This window comes from Vulpes vulpes, chromosome 2 (genome assembly GCF_048418805.1).
Source record: "Vulpes vulpes isolate BD-2025 chromosome 2, VulVul3, whole genome shotgun sequence".
In the NCBI taxonomy this organism is placed as follows: domain Eukaryota; kingdom Metazoa; phylum Chordata; class Mammalia; order Carnivora; family Canidae; genus Vulpes; species Vulpes vulpes.
In genome coordinates, this window is record NC_132781.1 from 49,484,072 (window position 1) to 49,510,510 (window position 26,439).

General features: G+C 59.4%; 2 protein-coding genes across 2 annotated transcripts; both read right to left on the reverse strand.

Annotated features, from left to right (window-relative positions):
• Window positions 1-2,663: 2,663 nt before the first annotated feature.
• LOC112935882 (minor allergen Can f 2) lies at window positions 2,664-6,719 on the reverse strand. Its single transcript, XM_026019833.2, has 7 exons — window positions 6,513-6,719; window positions 5,588-5,721; window positions 4,205-4,278; window positions 3,757-3,867; window positions 3,190-3,291; window positions 3,034-3,076; window positions 2,664-2,897 (listed from the first exon to the last, which is right to left on the reverse strand). The coding sequence occupies exons 1-6, from the start codon at window positions 6,606-6,608 to the stop codon at window positions 3,051-3,053; spliced, it is 543 nt and encodes a 180-aa protein (XP_025875618.1). The 5' UTR covers window positions 6,609-6,719; the 3' UTR covers window positions 2,664-2,897; window positions 3,034-3,050.
• A 12,273-nt stretch (window positions 6,720-18,992) lies between these two features.
• On the reverse strand, window positions 18,993-20,872 carry LOC112906926 (epididymal-specific lipocalin-9-like). The gene is made up of 6 exons (XM_072744811.1): window positions 20,777-20,872; window positions 20,248-20,384; window positions 20,014-20,087; window positions 19,523-19,633; window positions 19,138-19,239; window positions 18,993-19,018 (listed from the first exon to the last, which is right to left on the reverse strand). The coding sequence occupies exons 1-6, from the start codon at window positions 20,870-20,872 to the stop codon at window positions 18,993-18,995; spliced, it is 546 nt and encodes a 181-aa protein (XP_072600912.1).
• Window positions 20,873-26,439: the final 5,567 nt, after the last annotated feature.

Here is a 26,439-nt window from a genome sequence, read left to right on the forward strand (position 1 = left end):
GTTCCTGCTCTGGAATCCTGCGACCGCCCCTGGCAGCGGGGTGTGACTGGCAGCCATGGAGCGTGTGTCCTGACACCCAATGCAGTTCAGGGGAATAGAAGCAGGGAGTTCCTCCAGCCTGGCCCCCAGTGTGGGAAGGGCTGTGAGGGGTGGAAGGGGCCTTGGGCTGAGGTCCCGGACACTACAGGCATATCACTGGTGATGGGGCCACTTGCCCCCTCACCCTTGGGAGTCCCCTTGGGTGCCCAGGGGAGCTCCCTGTCTGGTTACCACTTTCCTGCCCAGGGATACCATCTCTGGGTGCAGGGCCAGGGTGCATTTCTCCCAGCTGTGGGTTAACGTGTGGCTCCCAGTCCCCAGGGGCTTCTGGAGTGGTTGGATGTCACACCCCCTCCAGACTCCCACTTCCTGGGAGCAAAGACCTTCTCTCCCCTTTGACCGTGTCCACAGAAGTCAGTCAGTGTGTGTGAGCCTCACACCCGGGCCCCCCCTCCATCACTGGCAGGACTTGGGGGCTGGGCCCCCCTCCCATCCCCCGAAGTCCAGGCTGTACTGAGCCAGGCATCCTCCGGGTGAGTGCGGGTAGCCTGCGCCTCCATGCCGATGGCTTCTCCTCCTTTGTGTGTTTGCTGTCATCCCTCGAGGCAGGGGACCTAGCACACACCCCAGGCTGGGCATCTGTCCCAATGTCTCCGATGCTTGTTTAGTGATGCTCCTAGACCCGGTATGTGGGGCCACCTGACCTCCTCGGGCCTTGGCCTTTGCCTGCTGTCGAGGAGAGGCCTGAGGACAGCCTGGCGCCTCACCGCTGCCAGGCCCCGCCAGTACATCCTGTTTCTGAAGCCCTGGTCACAGTTGGTGGTGCCTTGTAGTTGGTAGAAATGATTGCTAATACAGAGTGAGTGTCTGTGTTTCCTCTCTGCTCTGTTGACATGATTGTCTTATAATAACTTTCTCGAATCTGTGTCCCTGCTACCTGGTTCTTCCTGCCAGAGATACTCCCTTCTCTACGAGGCAGGGCTGCTTCCCTCGCCTCTAGGCGGTACGTGTCCCTGGCGGGTGGCACGGTGCTGTACTCGGGTCTTGGCCCGTTTCAGAGTCTCTGGATTATCTCTCTGCACGCTGTCCTGTCTTTTCTTTGTCCTGGTCTTTGCCTGAATTTCTCAAGCGACTGAGAGCACATTGGAATCGCTTTCGCTTCTCCAAGTGGAGGTAGTTCTGTAGGACGGGTTCCCCTTCCCATGGGGCTTGGGGCTCAGAGAGCCCACCCAGGTCCAGCTCAGTAGCCGTCGTCACGTTGCCATTCAGGGTGAGCATCATAAAGAGCTGGTGAGTTTTCCTCAATTGTTGCTGAGCTGATGGTGCCCAGGCCACCTCCTTGGTGTCCTCAGAGTTTCCCTGCCGGTGAGCTGAGGCGTTCTGGATCCTTGAGGATTTCCTATGGTGAGCTGCTTCTCCATGGTCTTTATGTGTGGTTGGCTTTGGGAGCTGGCTGGTTGTGTGGACCCAAAGCAGAGCCCGTAGGGAGGACTTTGTCTGGCCCGGAGAGCCCTTGTCAGAGCTGTGGGGCAGAGGGACAGCCAGGATGGCTCGCCTGCCGGCCTGTCCCCTGGGCCCCTGCACCCTTGGTTGTGTGCTCCGAGGGATTGTCCCAGGGTCCCATGGGGGGAGGAGCACCCCCTGTGCATCTTTGGGCAGTACCCTGAGTGGCCCATTGGCCCCACTGCCACCAGAACGGCTGATTTAGGAGTTTACTCTCATTCTTGCTCGTGGAGGGGGTCCTTCAGATTTCTCCTTGGCCCTGGTGACAGGAAGCCCCATCTCCCACCCCTTGGACCTGGAGCAGGTGCTGTGACCAGGCCCTGGTTGGACCTGGGGGCGCTGAGGGTGTAGGGGATAGAAGTGCAGTCAGATCACTGGGAGGAGGCACGGGACAGAGGTGGCAGCTTGTGGACCCGTGCCTCCACGCCCTTCCTCATGAGGACCACCCTCTCTTCTCAGATCCTGGGCTTGTGAAGCTACCCCCACCCCAGACTCTAGAGAGGACGTGTGACTCGGGCCTGGCTGCTGAGAAGCACAGTGCCTCACTGTTCTCCATTTGGAGACGAACGCAAGAGGGGCCAGAACCTGAACAGGCCTGTGGGCTGCAGTGCTGAGGCTTCTACAGGGACTTTGAAGAGAGGACAAATTGGTTACACTGTACCTCGAGGGAAGAGGAGTGGTCTGTGGCCACTGGCAGCCGTATGTGCAGCCTGAGAATGGAGCAAACAAGGAAAGAAAGAAAACAGGCAGGAGACAGAGAAAGATGGCTCTTCTGCCCTGGATACAGCCGTGCCTGCAGGCAGTCCTGCCTCAGCGTGGTTCATATGTAAGAGCCAACATTCCATTTACTGCTGAAGCTGTGTGTGCATGTGTGTGTCTGTGTAAGACCTTCTATTATTTCATGCTAAGAGTCCCAGGGGATGCATTTTGCACACTTGAGAGGCTGAAGCTGTAATGAATGTGTGCCCCATCACCTGGCAACACTTTCTGCCTGGGTTCTGCGGGCACTCAGCCTCGGGGACAGCTCAGATTCAGGAAGATGGTTCGCCTTTCCCTCTGCTCATTTCTGCAGCCCCAGAAGAAATGACCTCTAGACAACTTGGACTCTGCAGTCATCTTTTGAAAGGAATGTCCTTTATTATGCGAGGAGGGACCATAGCAGGGGGCTGGGGAGTGTGTGGCTGCCCTGGCAGGGAGTGGGGGCAGGCTGGACAGGGCCGCACATGGAAGCGCAGGTGGGTGTTGTTGCTGGGATCACCTGGAGGGTTCGCAGAGAGGGACGCAGAGCTGAGTACGGTGTCCCCGAGCCTACAGGTCTGAGTCCTCAGGCAGGTGAGATCCTGCTGCTTGGCTCTCTGTGCACAGGGTGGCAGAGGATGGGGGGTAGTTCTGGGCTCTGAAGGCAGCTCAGGGACCAGGGTAGAGGCTCCATCCACCTCCAGGGCCCCTGGAGAAGCCCTGCGGGGTGCAGCTCCAGGCGCCACCACTCACCTGCGTGGGCTGAGGCCCTAGTCTCTGGAACCCTGGCAGCGATCTGAGGGGCACAGTGACCAGGAGTGAGTGCCTGCCTGGCCCCAGCCTGCTGGGTAGCCGCTGACCTGAGGGGACCCAAGGGGTGGGGGTGGGCCGGAGGGCAGCGGGCCTCACCTTCAGCGCTCAGAACCACAATCTGGTCCTTGTGCAGACCGATGTCTTCACATACGGATTTGAATGCCGGCAGGAAGTCCTGCTGCCTGCTGAGGTCCCGGACTGCAGGGGAACATGGGGGTGGGGATAGGGGCACCAGAGTAGGGCCTTGGCCCCAGGGGGTGTCGGGGGACCAGGCTCTTGGGGACTGAGAGGAGAGGCCATGTGTCATGGAAAATTGGGACTGATGTGGGGAGAGACTCCTTCTCTTGGGATGACATAAGATGAAGTGACTGTCCCCTCCCCCGCTGCCCAGAAAGGTGTGGAGGTGGAGCCCCGGTCATGGGATGGTCCTGGTGAGGGGGCCATGTGAGCCAGTGTGTACAGGTGTGAGCAGGCGCCTGGGGCTGCAGGGGTGAGGCTGAGCAGGAGTGTGGCTGTGGCTGGAACCTTTGGCCGGGGTCTGGTCCCAACCTCTCCAGACCTAGTTAGCCCGCTACTGCTGCGGGGGCCATAGGCCCATATCCAGTGTGAGGGGTGGACCTGAGTCCAGCCAGTCTGGATGGCTCTGGAAGGGTCCACACATACCCATCAGGTGAGCCACCAGGCTGGTGTCATCGTTGTACTGGTTGATCATGTAGAGAATCAGGTAGCTCTTGGGGTCTACCTCTGCCAGGTACAGGTCATTGTGTCCCCAGTCTGTGGAGGATAGTGGGGCTGACACAGGCTGGGAGATGGATGGCCAACCCGGGGCGGGGGGGATGATTGCAGGCCCACCTGGGAGGGACACCCGTCCACTTTCTGTGGGGGTGGTGCCCTATGTCCTGCCTGGTCTTGGGGGACCTGGGTGTGGAAGTGGGCTCTGTCCTCTGAGAGGAGCTGCCTGTACCCTGCCGGGCTGGGGGCCTGAGTCTAGATGCCTACCTGACCCCCAGGCGTGGAGCTGCCCGGTCCTTGCCGCAGGGCTCTAAGCCCAGGAGCCCTACCTCTCGGTGGGGCCATGACCTCGGGGAGCCTACTGCCTGCACATACTTACACTCCAGGTCAAATTTGTTGCTGGTGGCAGTCTTGAATGCAGTGAGGGAGACTTTCTCGCACTGGCCGTCCTGCCTGCAGACAGAGGTGGGTGAGCTTACTGTGTCCACCTGCCCCTTTTTGTGTTTTATTATTTATTTATTTTATTTTATTTTATTTTATTTTTTATTTTTTTAAAGATACAAAAGAGATCTTTATCTCTCCAAGAAAGCTCTCTAACAGTGACTGGCCTCGTTCATAAGGTCCTCATTTTCTCTAAGGACCAGAACCACAGGCCTCGGCATTGCCTAATCTACTTGATGAAGGAATTAAAACTGGAAACTAAAGCTTGCTACTCAGCCCCCATGCCTGGGGTGGGTGGGGGACCCTGAAACCCGGAGTGGGGATGGACGCGTGGGGGCGGGGTAGGGGAACTCGTGAGCTGCAGAAGCACCAGCGTGAATGGAAAGGAAGCCAGCTCCGGGTTGGGGCTCAGCAGGCAGTTCTGGATGTCACCTCCTCCCACTGTCTGGTCCTGGCCTTCCCCCTCCTCTGCTCCACATATCAAACCAAGAGTGACTTTTCCAAGATGCCCTTTGACTGGGTGTGCACCATTAGACCTCAGTCCTTGGCTGGAGGAGGCCTTGGATTTCAGTGAGGTGGAGGCGGAGCCTCCAGTGAGGGGGAAGACTTGGAGGCCTGGGGAGCCACTTCCCCAAGTCTGCAGGCCAGAGGCAGCGCATGCTGGTCCAGCGTAAGGATGACCTCCTGCAGCAAGCTTGCAAGCTTTCCTGAACCGAAGTTTTGAGGTCGAGTCTGCCTCCGTCTCCGAGAGCTTCCTCACGTTAGAAGGCTCAACCTCCAACCCTGTGACCCTGCGTCAGAGGATGCTGGCTGCTGGCCACAGCGGCCATCGGAGGCTCCAGAAGCAACAGATCTCCTAGTGCTTGCTTGCTGCCCCCGCCCCCAGCAGCGCCACTGCAGAGGCCGAGGCCCCCTTTTCATGTTTTAAATGAAAGTATCATTTGCCCACGGTGACAGTCACTACTTTCTGTGTAGGCTCTGAGGGGTTTGACAAGCACATCCATTCGATCCCTTAAAGGTGACATTGGTCCTCTTTGCTCCTGGGCTGCCCTCCCCTCCTCTGGCTCTGGCCTCCTTTGATGCCTGGATGCTGGGTCAGCAGCTGAGGGAACCCCCACCTCAGTGACAGCAGCCTCCCCGCCCCCCACTGCCCACACATGTCCTGACCGGGGACCCTGTGCTGAGAGGGGGCAGGAGGGTGGCCGAATCAGACCTCTGATGCTTCTCCTGAGCAGCAGTGTTCCTGTCCCCTCACCAGGGCCAGCCCCATCCACCCTGCAACTCCACTGCACCCCCACGCCCCTTTGTGCCCTGCACCCACGGTATGAGGATATCCCCGTGCAGGTTGCCGTCCTTTGCGCTCATGCTGTGGATCAAAACCCTGAAGTGCCCCTGGGGTCTGATCAGGTCGGACTTGTTGGAGGCCAGGGCAACGGAGTGCCACCTCCCAGACAGCTGTGGGCAGCGAGAGAACAGAGTGAGTTGGGGACCCTGCCCTCCCCTGCCCCACCCCATGTCCGCAGCCTGTTCACGCTGCGCCCAGGAAAGCCCGTGATGCTGCTGGCGGCTGGCAGATTCAAGGTCAGTCCCCATCTTCCGCCCCCACCCCATCTGGGCCAGTGGACCAGCTGGCGGGGGTGAGCATGAGGAGGAGGCGTGTCCAGGGCTTCTGGCCCTATGGGTCCCAGCTCAGCACTTGCCCCCTCGGCCCCAGCGGATGGTTCATTCCCTTCTAGACTCAGCTTAGGGCTCCTTCCAAGACCCTGGCAGGTGCTCCAGCCCCCATTGTTGCCTTTGGACCCCCTCCCTACTGATCCCCCCCATCATGGACTCCCCCACAGATCTTCCCCTCCACCGTGGACTCCCCCACGTGATCCTCCTGCCATGGACTCCCCAACAGATTACCCCATCATGGGCTCGCCCTATGGCTCATTAACAAATCTCCAAAAGTGGAGTCTAGGCTCCGGTCCTCTGTCTGCCTGGGCCTGCGGTGGTCGGCCAGGGGCAACGGTACCCAGCAGGGTGTCATACAGGGCTGACCAGGGAGTACAGGCCTCAGCCCTGCTTCCTGTGCATGAACTCGGGGGCCACGTATCTGGCTGCCTGAGGCCAAGATTCCTACCCGCAGCCCTGCTCCCTGGAGGACCCATGAGGCTGCCGCCTCAGCCAGGCCACCCACCAACTCCGATGCTCATTCAGGGTGGGGCCACCTCCCGCCCACCGGCCGGCACCCTAATGGGGCTCACCTCCTCTAGGCCTCCCTGGGGCTCCTCATGGTTTCCCTCCTGAGCCTGGAGGCCACAGATCAGTGCCAGGCCCACGGTCAGTAGTAGGAGCTGCATGTCCACAGCACCTTCTGTCTGGGTTTGGCGACAGCTGGAGACTTGCAGGGTCTGGTGACCCGGCCCCGCGGCCTGTCTATATAGCCATGTGGTTGGGGGCGCGGTCAGTGGTGAGGGGCTCCTGTCCTGTCCCCATGGGGAATTGGGGCTCTTCATACTGATGTCTTAATCTTGTTCATAATGTTAGCTCTTGTGTGTTCTCTTCCCTGTTGCATTGGACACCAAAAATATCATGTTCCCATACAGCCAATTTCCAAAATCAACAACCAGCTGTGGGCAGTGCCAACTTCCTGGGCCTGAAGGGTGCCAGCGTCACCTTGGTGTGCCCTCCGTGCCTGCCACGTTGCTGGGACATGGCCCGTGACCAGGTGCTGTGGATGGGGAGACCCCCAGGGCTGAACGGTGGGGTGCAGGAATGGGGGAGCGGAGCTGGAAGCCCACAGCCCTCCATGGGACGAGGTCGGCGACTGAAGTGTGCTGGGGGCTGAATTGTGAGCCCCCCAAAATGCGTCTGTGAAGGTCCTGACCCCCAGGACCTCAGCATGTGACCTTACTGAAGGCAGCGTCGTTACAGATGTCTTTAGCTGAGATGAAGTCATGCTGGAATGGGGGGGCCTTGATCCCGTATGTCCTGTGGCCTCGTGAACAGGGGCTGCGTGGACACAAGATTCACAGGAGCGGGGAGGGGCCCGGGCAGATCCTTCAGGGGGAATAGCTAGGCCAACACCTCATTCCCAGGCTTTGGCCTCCAGACTGGGAGAGAGGAAATCTCTTCTGTTTAAACCCCGTCTCTAGGCCTTTGTTCCCGCCTGGACTCAATGCCTGACCAGCACTCCCCCCGCTCAGAGGCCACAGCCCTCTGGCTGCCGGCCTGTCCCCTCTGCCTGGACAGGAGGGACCCTGCGGCGTCTTCCCTAGGGAGCTCCCAGCCCAGCCTCCGTGACCGGGTTGCAGAGAGTCACAGGGCCTGGGTTCTGCTCTAACACGCAGGACCCCCAGCCCCCAAAGCTGGGCTGAGAAGGTCCCACGATGAGAAGCAGTTTCCTGTGGCCTGCCTCCCACAGGGCCAGGTTGGCTGAGCGGATGGAGCAGGATCCCATGGTGACCGCTGACCCCCAAGCTTCGCTCGTCCCCACAGTGGTCACCTGTTGACCTCCCAACGTTGTCATGAGCTGCGTGTTTATCCTCTATGATGGACGCTGGGCTCACTGGGAGCTGATAGAGTCAGGGGCGCTGTCTGTGGGGGTGCTGGGGGTCAAACTGGGTACCCCCAAAAGATACTTGAAGTCCTCACCCCCAGGAGCTAAGAATGTGATCTTCCATGGACTGAAGTCTTCACAGACATAATGAAGATGAGGTCGTGCCGGGGTAGGACAGACCCTGAACCTGGGTGCCAGGGGTAGTGCAGGAGGAGAGATACTGGGGCACAGGCGTGTGCGGGGAGGGTGATGGGTGGTAGAGGTGGATGCGGGAGGGAGGTGTCTACCTGCCCAGGACTCCTGGGATTGTTTGCATCTCCAGGGCCTGGGGGACACCTGGGATGAATCCTCTGTAAGAGCTGCCCAAAGGAACCAGCCCCGCTGGCCTGGAAGCTGGACTTCTGGCCTCCAGAACCGTGAGGAGCAAGTTTCTGATGTTTTGAGCCACCCAGCCGGTGGGAACTTGTTCTGGCTGCCCCAGGACATGGGTTCAGAGGATAACCCTGGGCAGAGCCTTGGCCACAACACGGCTCTGACCCCTGGACAGTTGGAAAGAAACCAGAGGGCAGGGGGTCCTGCATGGGCAGCAAAGTCCACCTGCTCTGCCCACGTCCTCAGGGCTTCCTGCAGAGTGAAGGTCCCCAGGGCCGGACTGATCCTCACAGCTGGGCGACAGGTCTCCTTGGATGGGCCCCTCTGCAGGCGCCATGCCGTGCACAGGAGGGGACCCCAGCCTGAGCTCATGCGCCCCTCCGTGGCAAGACTCCCGCCCTTGGTGCGCATCCACGGTGAAAACCTCACGGCCAGGTACCGGAGAGGCTCCTGGGCTTATTTCATCTTCGCGAATTCTGGGTGCTATAGCCATCTATTCCTTTGTTTTGGCCACACTTATGGAGTGCCCGTGTGTGCCTTCCAGGACCCTGCAGACCGGAGGCCTGCACCTGCCGTTTGGAGTCGGATGGGGCGAGACACTATGGGGCGCACTGCCAAGGAGAAGTTCTATAGAGGGGACGGTACAAGGAAGACACAGGAAGTTGGGGAGCACTTTTGGGTCAGTTTTCAAAGGAAAGGTCCCCTTGAGCAGGTGACCAGTGAGCAGAGGGGGGCACAAGGTGGGGGAGGGCTGAGGGCAGGTGGAGAGCAAGGAGCAGACCCCCCACAGAGCAGGGAGCCCTACGAAGGACTTGATCCCAGGACCTTGGGGTCAGGACCTGAGCCCAAGGCAGACACTTCACCCGCTGAGCCCCCTGGGCACCCTCTCTGCTTTTTTTGCCTGAGGGTACTTGAGTTCTAGGAGCTCCAGATTCACATCTTTTGCCACATTTGTTCATCCATTATTTCTTTCTTTTTTTTTTTTTTTAATTTATGATAGTCACAGAGAGAGAGAGAGAGAGAGGCAGAGACACAGGCAGAGGGAGAAGCAGGCTCCATGCACCGGGAGCCCGACGTGGGATTCGATCCCGGGTCTCCAGGATCGCGCCCTGGGCCAAAGGCAGGTGCTAAACCGCTGCGCCACCCAGGGATCCCCCATTATTTCTTTACATGTGTCCCCAACATCTGTCCCTTCTCTGCCCTGACACCGCAGTGAAACACCAGGCCTTGGATGTGGTCACACAGGTTGCTGGTGTGCTGCTTGTCATCCCCCACCCCCCAATCCTTTTCCTCCTTGGTTTTTAGTTTGGGCAATTCCTGCATATCTATCTGCAGGTTCACGGCAACAACCCCCCAACCCTCAGCCCCCAGTCCCAGGGAGCGTGTAGTTTGATGTGTGTGCAGTGAACTTGGGATTCCTGTTTGTTTCCTCTTACAGTTGCTGCTTCTCTCCCGAGCTGTCCCTTGTTTGTCTGAGAGCGTACTTTTCCTTCCTGTCCACAGCCGCTGGAACCTACAGTCAGGTGACTCCAGTGCCTGCCTGCTTGGCATGGGCTTGTCCCCCATGTGTTTGCTGGTTTGGGACGGTATCCAGGATGCCATGAATGGTGTGATTTAGATTCTGGATCCTGACTTGTTCCTCTGGAGAGTTTTTGGTGGCCAGGTGTCCTTGGCTGGGCTCAGACTTTGAGCATGGTGTGTTTGCTAGGACAAGGATGTCCCTTCCTTCCCCCTGAGGCTTGCTGGCTGCACGGTCTGTCTCGGGCGTGCAGAGATGTGTCCCAGGCATGCGTGCGGGCTCGGAGCTCACCCTCCTTCCCAGGATGCCCCATCCTTGTTCAGAGCTCAGGCTATCTCTAGCTTTGTTTTCCGGTTCTTTAAACTAGGAGCATCGGGAGGTTTCCGTCCAAGCCTTAGCCACCGGCCTCTCCTGAGTGGGGCTGTGCTCATCGGGAAGCTGTTAAAATTAAAAAAAAAAAAAAAAAAAGGAAAGACAGAAGAAAAATACTTGGTAAGTCATCCAGTACCATCCACCATCTCCAGTTCTGCGGCCCCTCGTCACTGTCTTGCACCTTTAGATGGTTGATGTCTAACCTCTGTGTGTGCTGGGGCTGGTCCCGCTGCCCCGAAGCAGGACACAGACTCAGAGTTTAACAGGGACATTGTCACTGCCGGGCTGAGAGGATGCACAGAAGGACCCACTGGGGGCCCCTGGGGGGGGGTGGTTCAGGTGGGAGAAGGGGCTAGTGGGCACGGGGGAGCCTTAGAACAGGTGAAGAGAGGTCGGCTCCTGTTTTGAAGAGTCAGAGACCTGCTGCAGGGTTGGGAACAGGAGGCCTGAGGATGATGCGGAGCTGTTGTCCTGAGCACCTGGGTGGTTGGAGGTCAGGGGAGACTGGGGTGCTGTTCCAGAGGCCTCGAGCAGAGGGTCCCTGTAGGCATTGGCAGTTGTGTGGAGCTGGCAGGTGCTGTGCACTGCTGAGGCGTTAGCCTGGCTCTGGGTCCCAGCGTGAGGTCCCACAAGACACCAAGCCTCCAGAGTGGGCCCTTCCTGGCCCGGGTGAGGCTCTGGGAAGGAACTGGAACCCCACAGCCATACCCTGGGGCTTTAGGGAGAAGACTAGAAAGGAATAAGGTCCAGGGAGGCTCAGGTGAGAGCCAAGCCCTCTCCCTCCCCATGGCTCAAGTGCTCTGAGCTTGATGTGGGGCTGGGGTTCTGTTGCTGACCCATGAAGGCCGGAACCTGCCCACCACCCTCCTCTTGCCAGAAGCACATGCCTCCACATTCAGTCCATCTGGGGCCAGTCTGTCTGGGGCCAGTCCATCTGGGGCCAGTTCATCTGGGGACAGTCTGGGGGCCAGTCCATCCGGGCCAGTCCATCTGGGGACAGGTCATCTGGGTACAGACTGGGGGCCAATCTGTCTGGGCCAGTCCTAAGGTGCAGCCTCATTCAGGCCCAGGGGGTCTGAACGGTGCAGCCAGGAGCCGGTCCTCTGAGAACTCCTCTCCCTACACTGTTTCTCGGCGACGTCTTAGCATCTCTTGGGGGCATGCAGATCATGGCCTTGCTGATGCTGGTTGGACAGAACCTGCAGACATGCCAACTTTGAAAGATGCCGAAGCATCGTGGAGCCTGGATGCCTGGGGCAGAAGGGAGGACCTGGGGCCAGCTTGTCTGAGGACAGAAGGGAGTGGGATGAGGTCACCTTGCTGCCCAAGACCTCAGGGCTGTGCTGCCTGTTGTGTGGCCCCTCACAGGGCCTGAGCTCTGTCACATGCACTGAGGGCGGAGGTCGGGGCCTGAGAGCAACTCCAGGCTCACAGCAGGATGGCTGCAGGGGTGGGGAGCAGGTGTGGCCCACCTCTGGGGGGTCCTGTGTGGTCGTGTGTTGAGTCCGGGGATCCCATCCCCAGGGCCTGAGCTCCGAACTCCTTCCTGTCCTTTACCCCCACGTGCCGACCGGTGAGGTGGATGGCCAGGGTTTGTGCCTCTGCCCACCATTTTCCCTGTATCATGGCCTTGACCCCAGGCCCCACCATGCAGGGTCATGACCCCTGGACTCCTCTCTAGCCTGGAGCCCCCAACACCTGGCTCCCTGTGTGCCATATTCATTCTGGAATGCTGAGCTCCATGCTCCTCACAAAACTGGATTCAGTGGTTGCAGGTGGAGCTCAGGGAGCGAGTGACCAAGGGGCCGTGGGGGGTCCCGGGTCTCAGGCTGTGGGTCCCATGAGCTCGGTGGATGGCGATTCTGACAACATGGCCTTCCCTGCTCCAGGAGGCCGACCTCCTCCCCAGGCATGGCCAAGGTCACCCTCTGGCCTGCTGTCCAAACCTGGCTCTGGTAGGTGCTTCTGGCACCGACAGGATGCTGGCTTTGAAAGGTCAATCTTAAAAAACAACACTGAGCGGGCCAGCTCCTGGTATGCGGCCTCCACCGTGCCCATCCCGGACTCCGAGCATCCAGCCCCTGGCCATCCCCTGACCTTGAGGAGGGCAGAGCAGCTCAGAGCTCCTGGCTCAGGGCAGAGATAGCACAGTCGATTTTTTCATTGGGATATTTGTGTGCCAGACTCCTGTCAGGTGCTGAGAGTGCAGAGGGCGCCCAGCGGACGTGGCCTAGGGAGCTCATGGGCAGCTCAGGCTCCACTGTGACGGCAGCACAGCCGCAGCAACACAGTCTGCCCGCTGGTGCTGGAAGCACTTGGCCCTTAGTAGCTAAGGTAATCCTTGTGACGATGACCTCACAGCACAGGTCTCCTTACCCGCAGTTTGCAACTATGGAAACTGAGGCACAGAGAGTTTAGGAACCGTGACCAAGGCTGCAGGCAGGTAGGCAGCAGGGTCTGGCCCAGCGTCCTGCACCTGCAGGTTGGCACGCTGCCTGCTGCGAGCGCCAGGAGAGAAAGAGGAGGAGCGGATGCAGCCCTGAGCACATGAGCTCCATGGACAAGGATGGGGATAGATGAGAGGACATATTTCAGAACAAGAGGGAAGCAGCATGGTCGGTGGCAGGTGACAGACCAGGGAGGGTGTCTGGTGCCCAGGGGCGCACAATGGATCGATATCCCAAATAGAGAATTAAGAATCGACAGGGAAAAAACCCACCAACTGTTAAAGTGGCAAAGGAACCTGAACAGGCAGCTGTTGAGGAGGAGGAGGAGCGTGCACATGCGCCTTCCACCTGCCAGGAGTCGGGGTGAATGCAGGCAGTGAGCTGTGTTTCCTAACCCCTGTGAGAAGGGGCCTGAGCGGCCCCTGGGGATGAAGGAGGCAGCGCCTGGGGTGTGGAGGGCAGAGCCGCTTCGCAGCCACGGGGACACTGCTGGCGGCGTGGGGCTGCACGCACCCTCAGGGCCTGCGCTCCACATGCAGTGTTCACCCTGGGGGGGGAGTGGCCACCTCAGAGTTTGCCAGCAAGGGCAGTGCGTGTTTTTTTTTTTTTTTTAAGATTTATTTATTTGAGAGAGAGGATGTGTGTGTGTGTGTGTATACACGTGCGCAGGCTGAAGGGGCAGGGAGACGAGCGCACCCCATACTGAGCGCAGAGCCCAATGCAGGGCTTGATCTCATGACCCTGAGAGCATGACCGTGACACAGAATGCTGCAGAGTGACACACGGGATAGACAAGGGCCATGAGCCCATGTGGAGTGTCCACCCACGGCCATGGAGTGCTGGCAGGGCACGGACCCTACACAGACCTGCTGCCCGTGCATCTGTGGAGGAGAAAGGCAGCTGGGGACCTAGTGATGGTGGTTGTGACGCATGCAACAAAAAGTAACAAAAGCAATGGAGGCCAGTGTCCTTGTGAGGCCCTGAGGGGCTCCTGAGTGGTCCGTTATGTGACACTCTGTGTGTGGGAGGGGCCTGCAGGTCCAATACCCAAAGTGAAAAAGAAAACAGTGATGCAGAATGCCCCACGATTCCCAGCTGAGCGCAGCGGGAGTACCCGGAGAACCGGGATCTTGGTGCTGCCTGTGAGGGCCCCCTCGGGATGAGGAGGGTATTTTTTGCCCTGAGATGAGGGGCCTGGGCTGCTGTGGCCCTGCGCCCCCTCAGGACCCCTGTTCACCCTCGGATCTTGTCCAGGTGAGTGCTGCTGGCTGGGCCGTGTGTACCAGGGGCCCGGGGACAAAGACGTGGTCCTGGCCAGACTCTAGCTGGCTCCCCTGAGCTTCTTCTCAGCGAGGCCTCAACCTGGCCTCTAAAGACATGGACAAGCACTGAGAAGCCCCATCCCTAGGATGACCCCAGCCCCCCTGAATGCCTGGCTGGCTGCGTGTCCTGGTAAGTGCCCGAGCCAGGCCCCACCTGCCAGCAACCCCGGGAGGCCCGGCCACACACACCTGGGGTAATTCTCCAGCTCCTCCCCTTTGCTGGAGCCCACGTGCCCCTCTCCCTGGCCCTCACTCCCCCCAGAAGGTCCAGTCTCCTCCGGGCAGGGAGTTCAGCTGTGGTGGGGCCCCCTGGCTACTGCCTCTGTCAGCAAGTCTGGTCTGTTCGTCTCTGACACTGGTCACCGGCCTCCCTGGTCAGAGGGGAGGAGCAGGGGGCAGTGTTAGGAGTCCATTGGACACTCAGGCAGTTAAGGCCAGGGTCCCCGATGAGGACACAGGGAGCCAGGACGGTGGAGACAGAACTGCACCGGCATCCTGTTTGGCAGCACGGACAAGACCACAACAGCATCGTGTCTGCAGCCTCTGTGCGGGCAACTTTGTCAAACGTCAGCGTGCAGACATCAACGCAGAAGACCATCGACACGTGGACAGGAGCCCGCCGAGTAGACGTGTGCAATCAAAGCCCTGATGGACATGCCTCAGCGGCCAGTCCTCGGGGTCTTCTCTCAGGATACTCATGATAGTTCTGCGAGAGAGCTTATAAGGACCCCCAGATTTAACACCAAAACGGCCACGCTCTCGGGCCCCCCCTCACTGGGAGCCTTGTACTATTGCCCGGTAGACTCGCGTTGCTGCCTCCCACCCTCTGTCTGTTCCATGTCTTCAGTCCTGAACGCTGTGCGACCAGGAACTTGGGCACTGAGGGAACAAAGATCGTGTTCCCGTGGCAGACATTGGAGCGCGGGTAAGCTTGGGAAGGGCACGGCTCCTCTCTGGAGCCTCCTGGGCCACTCCCTGTAGGCTGGGGACACCACAACCCCTGTGAGCCCCACCATCCTGGGTGAGGGGGCACAGACACCCCCCAAGAGCCAAGTGAGAGTGGGGGCGAGGCGGTGGTTCGGGAACGAGGCATCCAGGGAGCCCTCCCTGGAGAATGGGGCACATGTCCGTGGGTCAGAGTGGAGAGAACCTGCCCCGGAGGGGTTTGCTGCAGGCTAGGCTGTGTCATGGACTTCAGGGTGTCACCAGGGCAGCCCTGCCGGGTGCAGTGCTCTTTATAGAATGCACACCAGGAAACCCCCAAACCGTCTGCGGGCTCCTCACAGGCCAACTGCTGCCTGTCCCCCCAGCCCGGTGAGGCTCAACTGTCCATGCTGGAGCCCGGGGCCCAACCTGCACCTGTGCTGTGCCCCCGCTGTCCATACAGCCTGACTCTGCTGGACCTGCTCCGCCCGGCCTGGCCAGGTCCCCACAGTCCTGTATTTGCCCAGGTACTGGTGCCACCAGCATGTGCAGCCATGCCCTGTTCTTTCCAGACTGCCAAGTGTCGTGCCCATGGCTTGACGGCGGAGGAGGCAAATCCGGGCTCCTGTCTTGGGAATAACTGAGAAGTTCAGGTTCTGGAAGGCAGTATGCAGCACACTTGGCACCTGGATGCGTACAAGGTGGCGGGACAGCCGGGGTTGCCACCGCGGCAGCGGCTCAGGGAGGCCTGGCCCCACCTGCCATCTGCGGCTAGTGAGGATCTGCCCGTTTTGTGCAGGGATGGTGCCTGCCTGGGGGTGACACTGGTTGGTGTAGGTTCAGGTGACCTGTCCTCACCCCCCACGAGCACCTGCCTGACTCAGTTGACAGAACCGGTTGCTGCTGTGCCTGGCCTCGCCTTTAGGGACCTTGCCTCGCCTCTTCCCTCCGTGTCACTTGTTCTGGAACCTGCTTTTTCCTGGACATACGTGTGTTGACCTGTGAAATCTGTGGCCAGGCCTTCCCTCTCGGCCCTCTTTCTAGCAGCCGGCACCTGCGGGGACTTGTCCTGTGTTCCAATGGGGCCATGGTGAGGGGGTCACCTGCACACACAGTGCCACTGGCCTCCGTTTCCAAGCTCTTACTTCGTGGTGCTGCGTGGTCCTCCCCACATGGGGTTTGTGCTGGGAAAGGCAAGGACTGAGCTTTGGCTGGGCAGCTGGCCTGGCATGGCGTCCCCTTTGCTTTCAGGCTCACCCAAGCGGGGAGCAGGGTCCCTGTTTCTGGCTTCCCCTTCACCACCGTCTCCACTGCTACCGGCTCTCTGGGGAAGTGGGAACTGAAGCAGCACGTCCTCTGATGCGTGCCAGCAATCTGGATGGAACCCGCGGGGGATTGTCCTCTTGCCTTCATCTGAGGCCAGGGAGGAGGCTGTGGTCTTCCAGAAAGCCCAGGGCAATAAAGATGAAAGAAGACAGCGGAGCCTCTGCCCACTTGACACCCCCGAGGTTGCTCCTGTTGTCCTGGCCTGGGCCCTGCAGGACTCCAGAGCTGTCCCTGCCCTGGGGCTTCCCTTGCTCACACTGGGCCAGTGAGATCTGGTCTGGGGCGGTTCTTCCCTGTGGGTGGCGTCCTGGGGCACTCTGCTAGTGTCCCCACTGATGCCCCTGGGCACCCCGCCCTGCCCTGGGCTCTCTGGCCTCTTTACCCCAGTCCACAGCAGGTCCTCCTAGGGCTGTGACAGGGGCTGGGTGAGGAGGCACAGGGGTGTCAGAGGTTTACCAATGCCCCTTCCTTGGAAATAAAGTCCTTTTGGGTGGCAGCAAACACTGAGAAGCGCTTTCCTGCTGGGGTCAAGCCCGCATTCTGTGGGCAGCTTGTCTGTTTATTCTCCTGCAACAAGCTCACCTGATTTTGGTCATGCCAGACTCACCTCTGGGTCCTAATCGCTCACTGAGAGGGGACCTCAGCATCCCAACGCCAGCCACAGTGATGGTGTCTTGGCATGTCCCTCGTGCCCCGCTGAGCCCTGCTCTGTCCTGACCCCAAGACTGTGGGCTGCTGCATCTGTCACCCGGTCCACCTGGAGGTCTCCGGGGTTGGGTGGGCTGCGGGAGTGCGCTGAGCACCAGAGCCCGGCTCGGAGGGCGGGGGGCTGGGGACTGTTCAAGCGCTGCCATCCATCACGTCATGACCATCCCTTCTGGGAAACCCCGTTCTGATCCCCAGATGCCAGCTTTCCGAACCAGCGAGCCCCGCTGAGTGGGAAGCTTCCCACATGTCCCTTGCCACGGCCCAGCAGCTTGGACTGTGAGGCTCCGGACAAGGAGCCTGAGGCCAGGCTGGCCACTGCCCAGCCCCCTGCCCATCCTGATGGAGCCGCTCTGCCCCTGTGGAAGGGGCACAAAGCTCTCCATCTCCTGTCTGGAGCTCCTCAGACCCTGGTCCTCTGCAGCCCGGCTCAGCTGTTAAGAGCAGACACTGCTCCCCGCAGCTCCCTGGGGCTTTGGGCTGGGGGGTGGGGACTCCTGGAGATGTGCGGCTGGGCCTCAATCCATCCTGCTGACCAGTCCATGCCCTGTGTTGGTCCTGGAGATTTCTGGGACAGTGGGCTGAGAAGAGATCTCAGGCTGAGCTCACCCATGGAGGGGCCTCAGGGACAGCTGTGGTTCAGCCTGGGGGTACCAGGGGAGCCCCTCCTCACCCCACCCAGCTGCCCACCCCGGAGCCACCTGGCTGCCTGCTAAGCATTGATGGAGCATGTACGTGTGGGGAGTTGGGTGGGGGAGGTGGAGGGAAGCCATGCGGGAAGCGAGGGCCAGCGATGGTGGTGGGGCTGGGCTGAGCCCGGGGATGGGGAGACAATCTGGGAGCCTGCCAGCGTTTTCTGGGAAATGACTTGGAAAGAAGGACAGATGTTTCTTCTGTTTAACCTTTTATTTTGAGAGAACTATAGACTCACACGCAGCTGTGGGGACGGAGTCAAGACACCGCCTGGTGCCCCCCACTGGTCATCCTGATGCCACCATCTTGCCTACCATCCCCCCCGGGACGCGGACCCTGGCGCCACCCCACTGTCATGCGGCCTTGTTGCCGTGCCCTGAGGGGCAGGCGTGTATGTGCACAGCTCTGTGCTTTCCTGGTGTGTGCAGGCTCCCATGGCCTCCACCACGGCCCAGATGCTCAGGGAGCCCTCCGGGCATCCCTTCAAGCCGCACCCCCACCCCCCCACCCCACACAGTGGTTCTCTGTTTCTATGGTTTTCCAGACAACTCAACCGATCCAATCGTAAATTGTCAAGTGTGGCCTTCTGGGGTTGGTGGCTGTCACTTGACACCACCGCCTGGAGACCTCCCAGCTCATTCCCGTTCATGCTGGGCTGGGTCCCCAGGTGCCTGGGCCAGGTCCCCAGGTGCCTGGGCCGGGGGCGTCAGGCCGTTTCCGGAGGGCAACCGTGAGCAGGGCTGCTGGGGATGTGTGCGGATGGTGTCGGTGTGCTCGTTTCCGTATTTCTTGGAGGGATGTCTAAGGGACAAGGGCTTCTAGTCTACGAATGGATTAACCAAGAATTAGTGGGAACTCCAAGTATGCACAAGTGTGAGGTGCATCAGGGGCCCGTGTCCCAGCCTCTGAGCCCGTTGTCTTCTCCGAGGGATGACTGTCCCTCAGAGGAGGCAACTCTGGAGAGCTGGTCCCTGGGGAGGGTGGGGGGCCATCTTCCCTGGATGCAGCTGGGCCCGGAGAAAGGACAACAGCTCAGAGGAGGAAAGTAGGGGTCGAAGAGGGTCCACCCAAGTGTGTGCGTGTTCCTGCGCCCATGTCCAGGACCTAGGGTGTGACCTTATTTGGAAAAACAGAAGGGTCTGTGCAGATCTGACTAAGGAGAACACCTTGGAACAAGATCGTGTGGGATTACCCCGTAAGCCCTAAATTCAGTGGCCAGTGTCCTTAGAAGGGGAAGGAGACCCGGACCTGGAGGGGAAGCCGTGTGGACATGGAGGCAGAGGCAGCCCCCCCACCCCACGCCATCTGCTCTGGTGGCCCCAGGACACTGACACAGAGTGCGTTCCATGTGTGCTCGGGCACTACCACCCCATACGGCCCCCTGATACTTGGGTCTGGGGAAGCAGCCCCACTCCTGCCCCCAGCTTCTCCTGCCGCACCCCATGCTACCCCCTCCCCCTGCCCAGAGAGGATGCTCACGCACCGGGAGGCCCGGGTGGGCTCCTCTACTTCTTGTATTTGCAACAGTCGTCTGGGAAAACAGAGTGGGTTCGCAGATGGAGCCTCACTGGGGGCTCCCTCCCCAGCTCCCTCCCCAGCTCTGGGGGCTCCCCCAGACCTCCTGGCTGCTGCCCATGGTGCTGGACCTACTTTGGTCGCTCAGGCTGAGGATGTTCTGAGGACCCAGCCCGTACTTTCTGCAGACTTTCTCAAACCTCTCCAGGAAGCTGGGACTCAGGTCTGGCACCCGTCCTGAGAACAGAGCAGCAGGGGCTAGGGTCCCTCACTGCTTGCTGGGATGCCATGAGGAGGAGGCCTCAGGGGCACCCAGGCAGGGCTGAGGCTGGGGGGTGGGTGCCCTGAGCAGAGATGGGGGCCGGACAAGGTGGGGGTGCACACACAGCTCAGGGGCCTGGCCTGTGTCCCCAATGCTCCATGAGGGGTGACCTGATCATGGATCAGAGCCTCAGGGTGGTCAGACCCCCTCCAGTTTGGAGGGGCCCCCAGGCACGTAGGAGGGGTCAGGAGGTGGTACCATAGAGTGCCAGCACGTTGGTCTCTGTTCCATTCCTCATGTTCCGGAGATGGAAGGTGATGTACAGTTTGTAGTCTGTCTCCGAGAGGAGCACCCTGTTGTTCCCCTCATCTGTGTGGACACGCAGCTCAGCGCAGCCCCAGCTCACCCCTGGCATGTGTGTCAGGTGTGCCGTGCGGCCGTAGGTGTGGATGGTGGGCTGGTGGCCCCGGCAGGAGGAGGGGTGCTGCTCAGGCAGTTTCCCTGGGCATTGCAGTGGTGGTGGTGCCCACCCCTCCCTGAACCCCAAACCAGTGCACCTGCCAGGCGTGAGCCAGGGGCCTGACCAGGGCCCTCCCCGGGGCCACGTGCCAGGCAGGTGCCCTCATGTCATGGTCAGGCTGCCATGGGGCCCCATAAAAGCCCCTAGGTCAGGGGTCGCCAGGAGGCGGCTGACACCCTGGGGACCAGGAGCCCTTGCTGCCGGACGCAGAAGGGCCACTTGCACTTACAGTTGACGGTGTACTCCCCGTTCCTGTCCGTCTTCTCACAGACCACGGCCACCTTCACGCACTCCCCGAGCACCCTGAAACCGGCTGCTGTGACACCGGGCAGCCAGCCAGGGCCTCGAGCCTCCCTCAGCCCCAGGCTGACCCCCCGGTACAGCCTTTCCCACCCTGTTTACAGGGTGGGGGTGGGAGGGACACCGGTCCTCCCCTGTTCCAGCTGAGATGGGTGACACGCACATGAACTGGAAATTGAACTTCAGACTGCCGTCTTCTAAGCTTTCGATATTCTGTATGAAGACCCTCAAGTCCCCATCTTTCTCAATCCGCTTCATGTCATCCGAGGCCATGGACACTGAGTACCAGACCCCCGACACCTGTGGACAAGGCCCCGATGGGTGGGGAGCCTGCGTGTGGAGCTCCCAACCAGCATCCTACCCTTCCTGCCCTCCCAGGGTCCTCCCTGCCTTCCCAGGGGCTCCCCTGCCCTCCCAGGGACCGCCCCTTCCGTCCCAGGAATCCCTGGCCCTCCCAGGGTCCTCCTTGCCCTCTCGGGGACCTCCCTGCCCTCCCGGGGACCCCTCTGCCCTCATGGGGACCCCTCTGCTCTCCCGGGGAACGCCCTGCCCTCCTAGAAATATCCACAGCCATCACAGCTGGGGAAGGAGAAGCAAGCCCTCCTCCCAGGTCCCCGACCCCAGATGGAGGACGGACAAGTGCTCTGTAGCCTGGCCCCTGGGAAGGGCCCAGACTCAGACCCTGGGCCCACCTTGGCCATGTCATAGTTTTTCCGCACGATGGCTTGGGGGTTGAGCTCCTGGGTGGAGACCAGGCTCAGCCCCAGGCTCAGCAGGAGCAGGGCCATGCCCACTGGTGGGTGCCTCGGCCACGGCCCACCACCTTTATACCCCTTTCTGCCTTGTAGTTTCCGCCCTCCTGCCTCCGGGCACTGCCTGTCCTCCCCACCCATCCTCTGCATGCTGGGAACACAGCCAAAGGCCACCACCGCTGCCACCCCCCTCACCGGTTACGGATGTCCTGGAGCCAGTGATGGGGTGACCCTGACATCTGCTAGGACAGAGTGTCTGTCTGGGTCAGGATGGTAAAGGGAAGTCAGGTGAGGCTGGGTGAGTGGCTGGCGGGACCCTGGGCCTGAGCGCCTGCTGGCTGCAGAAGCCCGGGTGACCCTGGGCCTCCCTGGCCTCTCCAGCTGCTGGAGCTGGCAGCTGACAGGGACCGTCCCTGCCTGGCCTATGTGTCCAGATTCGAGGGTACAGAAGGGCCCATGACGCCACATGTGAGGAACCGTGTGGGCCATCCTGGCCTTGAGCATGTGGCTGTGACTTGGGAGTGAAGCCCTGGAAGTGATGAATCCCAGGGGAGGGGACGCGAGGGGAGCCCAGATGGTGGGGCCAGATGAGAGAGACATTTTGGGGTTTGGGACCTGGAGAGCACAGACCTGGGTTCACACAGCAGGGGGGCCAGGGTCCAGAGCAGAGTGGAAAGGCCCCGTGTCCCCATGCGGCAGGCAGGCTGGTGCTTGGGGGCCAGCAGGGGGGCCCCCGGTGGACTGACTGGGACATTGGGCGCCAAATCCCATCCAAAGGACCCGACCACAGCTCATGGTGATCGCATTGAGTACCTGCTATGTTCCAGGGTGTGTGATGATGGTGAAGCACCCAATCTCCAGACGCAGCCTTGAGAGGGGGTGGCAGCTACTGGACATCAGTACGTGGGGGTGACCAGGGCCCGCCTGCCCCCCGCTGCCCCCGTGAACCACTGTCTGTACCCCTCGCAGCCCCATCCATCTCCAAACCTCTGTCCCTGTCCCGTCCCCTGTCCTGCCTCTCTGTTTGTTATCGGGCTCCCAGGCCCCCTTTGTGATCTGATTCACCAGCTCAGTCCTGAGGCAATAACTGTCTCCCTGCGTCAGGTGCTCAGTGGGGACAAAGTAATTCAAAGGGTGTAAGTCTGACTCGTTGGAGGAGCGTAGATTTAGATTTTCTCTAAAATAAGCGAGTTCTGCAGGCCCTAGGGTCAGCGGACTTCTTGTCCGAGGCTTCGCTTCCATGGTGTGGTCTCAGGAAGCAGGTGCATCTGGCCCATGACCTCCATTCCCTCTGATACTCGCTATAGGCACCTGTCCCTCCGCTTGAAGGGGGACCCCAGACCCCGGAATGTGCTGGATTCCTTTCCAGGGGAGGAGCCCCCCTGCAGCCCTGGGGTCATGGAGGCTGTGTGGAGAGAAGGTGGCATCCATGGGCAAGGGCGGCCTTGATGGCTTTGAGGACTGAGCCCACCCAGCTCACTCTCCACCAGGCCAGGCGTTGGGCAGTGACTCGCGGGGAGGTCCTCCCTGGGGGATGGGCAGCACCCCCACGACTCCCGCCCACCCGGGGTCTTCTGCGAACCACAGGCCTGCAGCGAACAGGCGTTCCCCATGCACACAGACACCCTCCCGGTGGCCAAGTGGGCAGATACAGGTGTGTGCAGCCCAGGGCTGCCATGGGGAGGTAGGGGCATGTGGGGGAATGCCCCCATGTGAGCACAGAGGTGAGGGCCAGGTGTCTGCAAGCTCAAGTCTGCCAGTGACTGCCGCTGGCACGGAGGAGGAAGCATGCACTCTGCCTCCACTGCAGTGAGGGCACGTCTCTGTCTGTGGCGTTTGTCGTGTAGCCAAGACACCATGCACACATGCTACACTTTCGATAATGAAAATGATCTTACTTTCAAAGGGGAGGGGTATGGAAAGGTGGGTGTTACAGCCACAAATGGTGATGGTGGGATTGCACATGAGTAGGATTTCCCCGTGCCAAGCGCACCCGATGGGCCGGATGGCAGGAACGCGTGTGGCGTCCACTGTCAGCAAGCTGAGTGCCGCAGAAGCACTGGAAGGACAATGAAGGGGATGCATTCTTGGGCAGGGAGGTGGCTGTCACGGTGGGATGAGGACACAGAAGCTGGTGTGCAGTGTCTCTGTCATAGGTGTGAACACACACCGTGGTGAAGACACTGCCCTGTGAGTGAGGCCAGTCCCTAGAAAATGAGGAGGGAACCACAGAGGAGACAAGGAGCCAAAGAGCATTTACCAAATATCCTTTACTTAAAAAAAAAAAATTATGTATTCATTTAGAGAGTGAGTGAGCACATGAGCAGGGGGAGAGGCAGAGAGAGAATCTTGAGCAGACTCTGCGCTTAGCCTGGAGCTGTTGGGCCGGCGGGATCAAGGGGGATGGGGGAGGCACCAATAAAATGGTGGCGGACCCCCCACCTTGTTGCCCCCACCTCGGAACTTTCCCACCACCAGCAGACCGCCCGAGGACACGTCATCAGGGGGAGACTGGACCTATGCAGGAAACCTGAACCATACTTACCTACCCAGACCCCATATAAGGGCATGGGCAGTTATTGCCCCAGGCTGATTTCACCAGAAATATACCTAATACCTACCATCTTGTACAGACATACAACCCCTTAACCCTCCCCCCTTCAAAAGCCTGTTTGCACTCCCCTGGGCGTGACTTCCCCGGCCTGCGACTTCCCCACTCTTTCCCTCCCCTGGGGGCCGAGGAACCTCACTCGGAGAGCATGTCCCATTAAAAGCCTGTTTCTTTTTATTTTATTTTATTTTATTTTATTTTATTTTATTTATGATAGTCACACACACACACACACACACACACACACACAGAGGCAGAGACAGGCAGAGGGAGAAGCAGGCTCCATGCACCGGGAGCCCGACATGGGATTCGATTCCGGGTCTCCAGGATCGCGCCCTGGGCCAAAGGCAGGCGCCAAACCGCTGCACCACCCAGGGATCCCTAAAAGCCTGTTTCGACCAACTTTTGCCTGACCTCTCTATTTCATTTCATTACCGATCAGACTAAACCTGACTGGAGCCCGACATGGGACTGGATCCCACGACCCTGAGATCATGACCTGAGCCAAAACCAAGAGTCGGACGCTTCATGGACTCAGCCCTGCCCCACCCCAGGCACCCCATCCTCTACTTTTTAAATGGGACAAAGTCCTGTCGCCCAGCATCCTCAAGATGCCCCTGCCAGCAGCTGCATCATTGTGACTGGGACTTTGCCAGCTGCATCATCAAAGGGCCTGCTGATGTCACCACCTCAGAGCAGGGGACAGTGTCCAGCTTGTGGCTTTACAGAGACCCAGAGACAGAATGCTTGGGCAATACTCCCCTTGTCTCTCACAGCGCCCCCAGCCAGGTAAAGGGACCACCCTTAGGGAGGGGGTGGGCCAGTGTGAGCGGTACGGGGCTGACGTTGCTGGGGCGCACCTTGGGAGGGACCTCCTGCCCCATCCACGTGGCATTTCTAATGTCCTTGGATTGGTTAAAGAGGGGGCCCGTCGCCTGTCATGGGGCCTGGACGCTGTGCCTGTGCAGTGCTGGGGGACGCAGACCATCCAGTACGAGGACAACGGGGGCTGCATTTGTGATGCCGGTGTCCTGGCGGTCATATTATCAAAGGTCAAAGAAACAACTGAATCAATTTTTACAATGTATTTGTGTTAACTCAAGAGATCCAGGCTATTTGAATTTCAGTATTTTATCAATATAAGATGATTAGGGAGCCATGTTGATTCTTCTCTTTCATCTGACATCTGCCTCCAAAACCCAGCGTGTTCTGGGCCCTCACCGGGCACCTCAAGCCAGAGCAGCCACATTCCTGTGCGCTCGACAGGCACACACGGCAGACAGCTGCGGAGCTGGTCAGTGTGCTGGGAAGCCTCGTGCCCGTTAGCCGAGTGCTCAGAAAGGAAGCATCAGAGAGCCCCCCTCTGCTCCAACACATGACCCTACAGGCTTGTGCATAGAAACCGCAAGTAAGCTCTGGGGTGTGACCGGAGCCCAGAGTCCCACATTAGACCTGAATTCCTGTGATTTAGGTTTTAATCCCTGTTTGTGAGCATCGACCTTGGAGGAAGCTCATAGTTTTGGTTTAAACCACCATACCCTTGGGACCAACAAGCCATCTTACTATCCAGGTGAGGAAAAAGAACAGAGTCTACTTTGGGGGGCATGTCATGCCTCCGAGGCCAAGAAGGACTCCTGGACTCCTCCTCCTCATCATCACAGCTGGGTGTCACAGCTTTGTCTTTACAGCGGGGTTGTGGGGGCATTTGATGCGTCTCTCCTATACCGTCCGGGTGGAGGTGCACGTGCTGTAGCAGGAGGGCCAGAGGATGTGCACGCTCAGTGCCCAGGGCAGAGGAGAGGGGAGCTCGGCGCCCTGAGGAGCACCAGTAGAACAGAGCTCCCCCCAACCCTCCAGGCCAGCCTCCTCCTTCTAGAAGCAGGAGCTTCAGTTGGCATCTCGAGGCCCCAAATGAGATGCTGTGAATCCAGGCCTAGAAAGTGGCAGGGGTATGACTGTGTGTTATTTAAGATCTCCCTCTCTCTCCTTGTCCCTCCAGGAGGAGATGCATTCCAAGAGAAAGATGCTGTTACTGATCTCATGTGTTTTATACTTCCTGTTCATCAAGTATCACTTCAGGTAAACATGAGATATGGGTGAGCCAGGACCCATGAAGTTGGCAGAGAGGGCATCAGGGGCTGAGTTTGGTGCAGACATTAGTAATGCTCGGATGTGACCAGACCTTCCCTTCTCTCCATGGGATGGAGCAAAGTGTGCAGATGTTAATTCTGTCATGTGTGGATAGGTAACAGTTACTCCTGGGGCGGGGTGGGGTGGGTGGGTGGCCATCGCCCAAAGCATCTACTGGTGGGGAGCTTTTCCGCTCTAGATGAGGAGGTAGGCAGCGGGCACATTACAGGGCACAGTGAGCAACGTTGGAATCTACATAGCAAAGACTTGAAGGAAACGCGAAGCAAGGGGAGGGATAGCCCGAGGTTGCTCTTCTGGACACGCAGGACACACCTGCTAGTGACCCGCGAGAAAGCTCTCTCCTATAGAGAAGTCCCTCTTCTCACCACCTCGTCACCAGCAGAGCTGTCTCTGCAGAGACTGAGTAGAACGCAGCCATACTGTCAGGAAGAACGTCTTTAGAGATGAAGCTTTCATGAAAACCCATCTGATAAAAAGCTTGAATCCAGAAAATGGAAAGAACGCTTCCAGCTTGACAGTAAAGACACAGCCTCCTTAAAAAGCAGGCAAAATCAGAGCACACCGAGAAGATGCACCAAAGACGACACGCAGAGCTGGCACGTGAAAAAATGCTCAAAATCATTTGCCATGGGATAATTGCCCATTAAGACAACGTGATGCCACCATGAACCCTGGAGAATCTGGCATGCTGATGACCGCTGTGTGCCGGCAGCGACATGGACAGCGGGACCCTCGTTCATGGCTAGGGCCACGCAACATGGGGCCGCACCTTTGAAGACATCTTGGCGGCTTCTTAGGGAACTAAATACAGGCTTTCCGTTTACCTGGCATCGTGCTCCTG

Excerpts from the sequence above, each read along its gene's own strand:
- LOC112935882 (XM_026019833.2), bottom strand. The coding sequence starts at position 6,608 with ATGCAGCTCCTACTACTGACCGTGGGCCTGGCACTGATCTGTGGCCTC. Across the intron at positions 4,279-5,587 it reads CACGGGGATATCCTCATACC|GCAGGACGGCCAGTGCGAGA; the intron begins GTGGGTGCAGGG and ends CTCTGTCTGCAG. Across the intron at positions 3,868-4,204 it reads CAACAAATTTGACCTGGAGT|ACTGGGGACACAATGACCTG; the intron begins GTAAGTATGTGC and ends TATCCTCCACAG.
- LOC112906926 (XM_072744811.1), bottom strand. The coding sequence starts at position 20,872 with ATGGCCCTGCTCCTGCTGAGCCTGGGGCTGAGCCTGGTCTCCACCCAG. Across the intron at positions 20,088-20,247 it reads AAGTTCAATTTCCAGTTCAT|GGTGCTCGGGGAGTGCGTGA; the intron begins GTGCGTGTCACC and ends AGCCGGTTTCAG. Across the intron at positions 19,634-20,013 it reads CGGGGAGTACACCGTCAACT|ATGAGGGGAACAACAGGGTG; the intron begins GTAAGTGCAAGT and ends GTGTCCACACAG.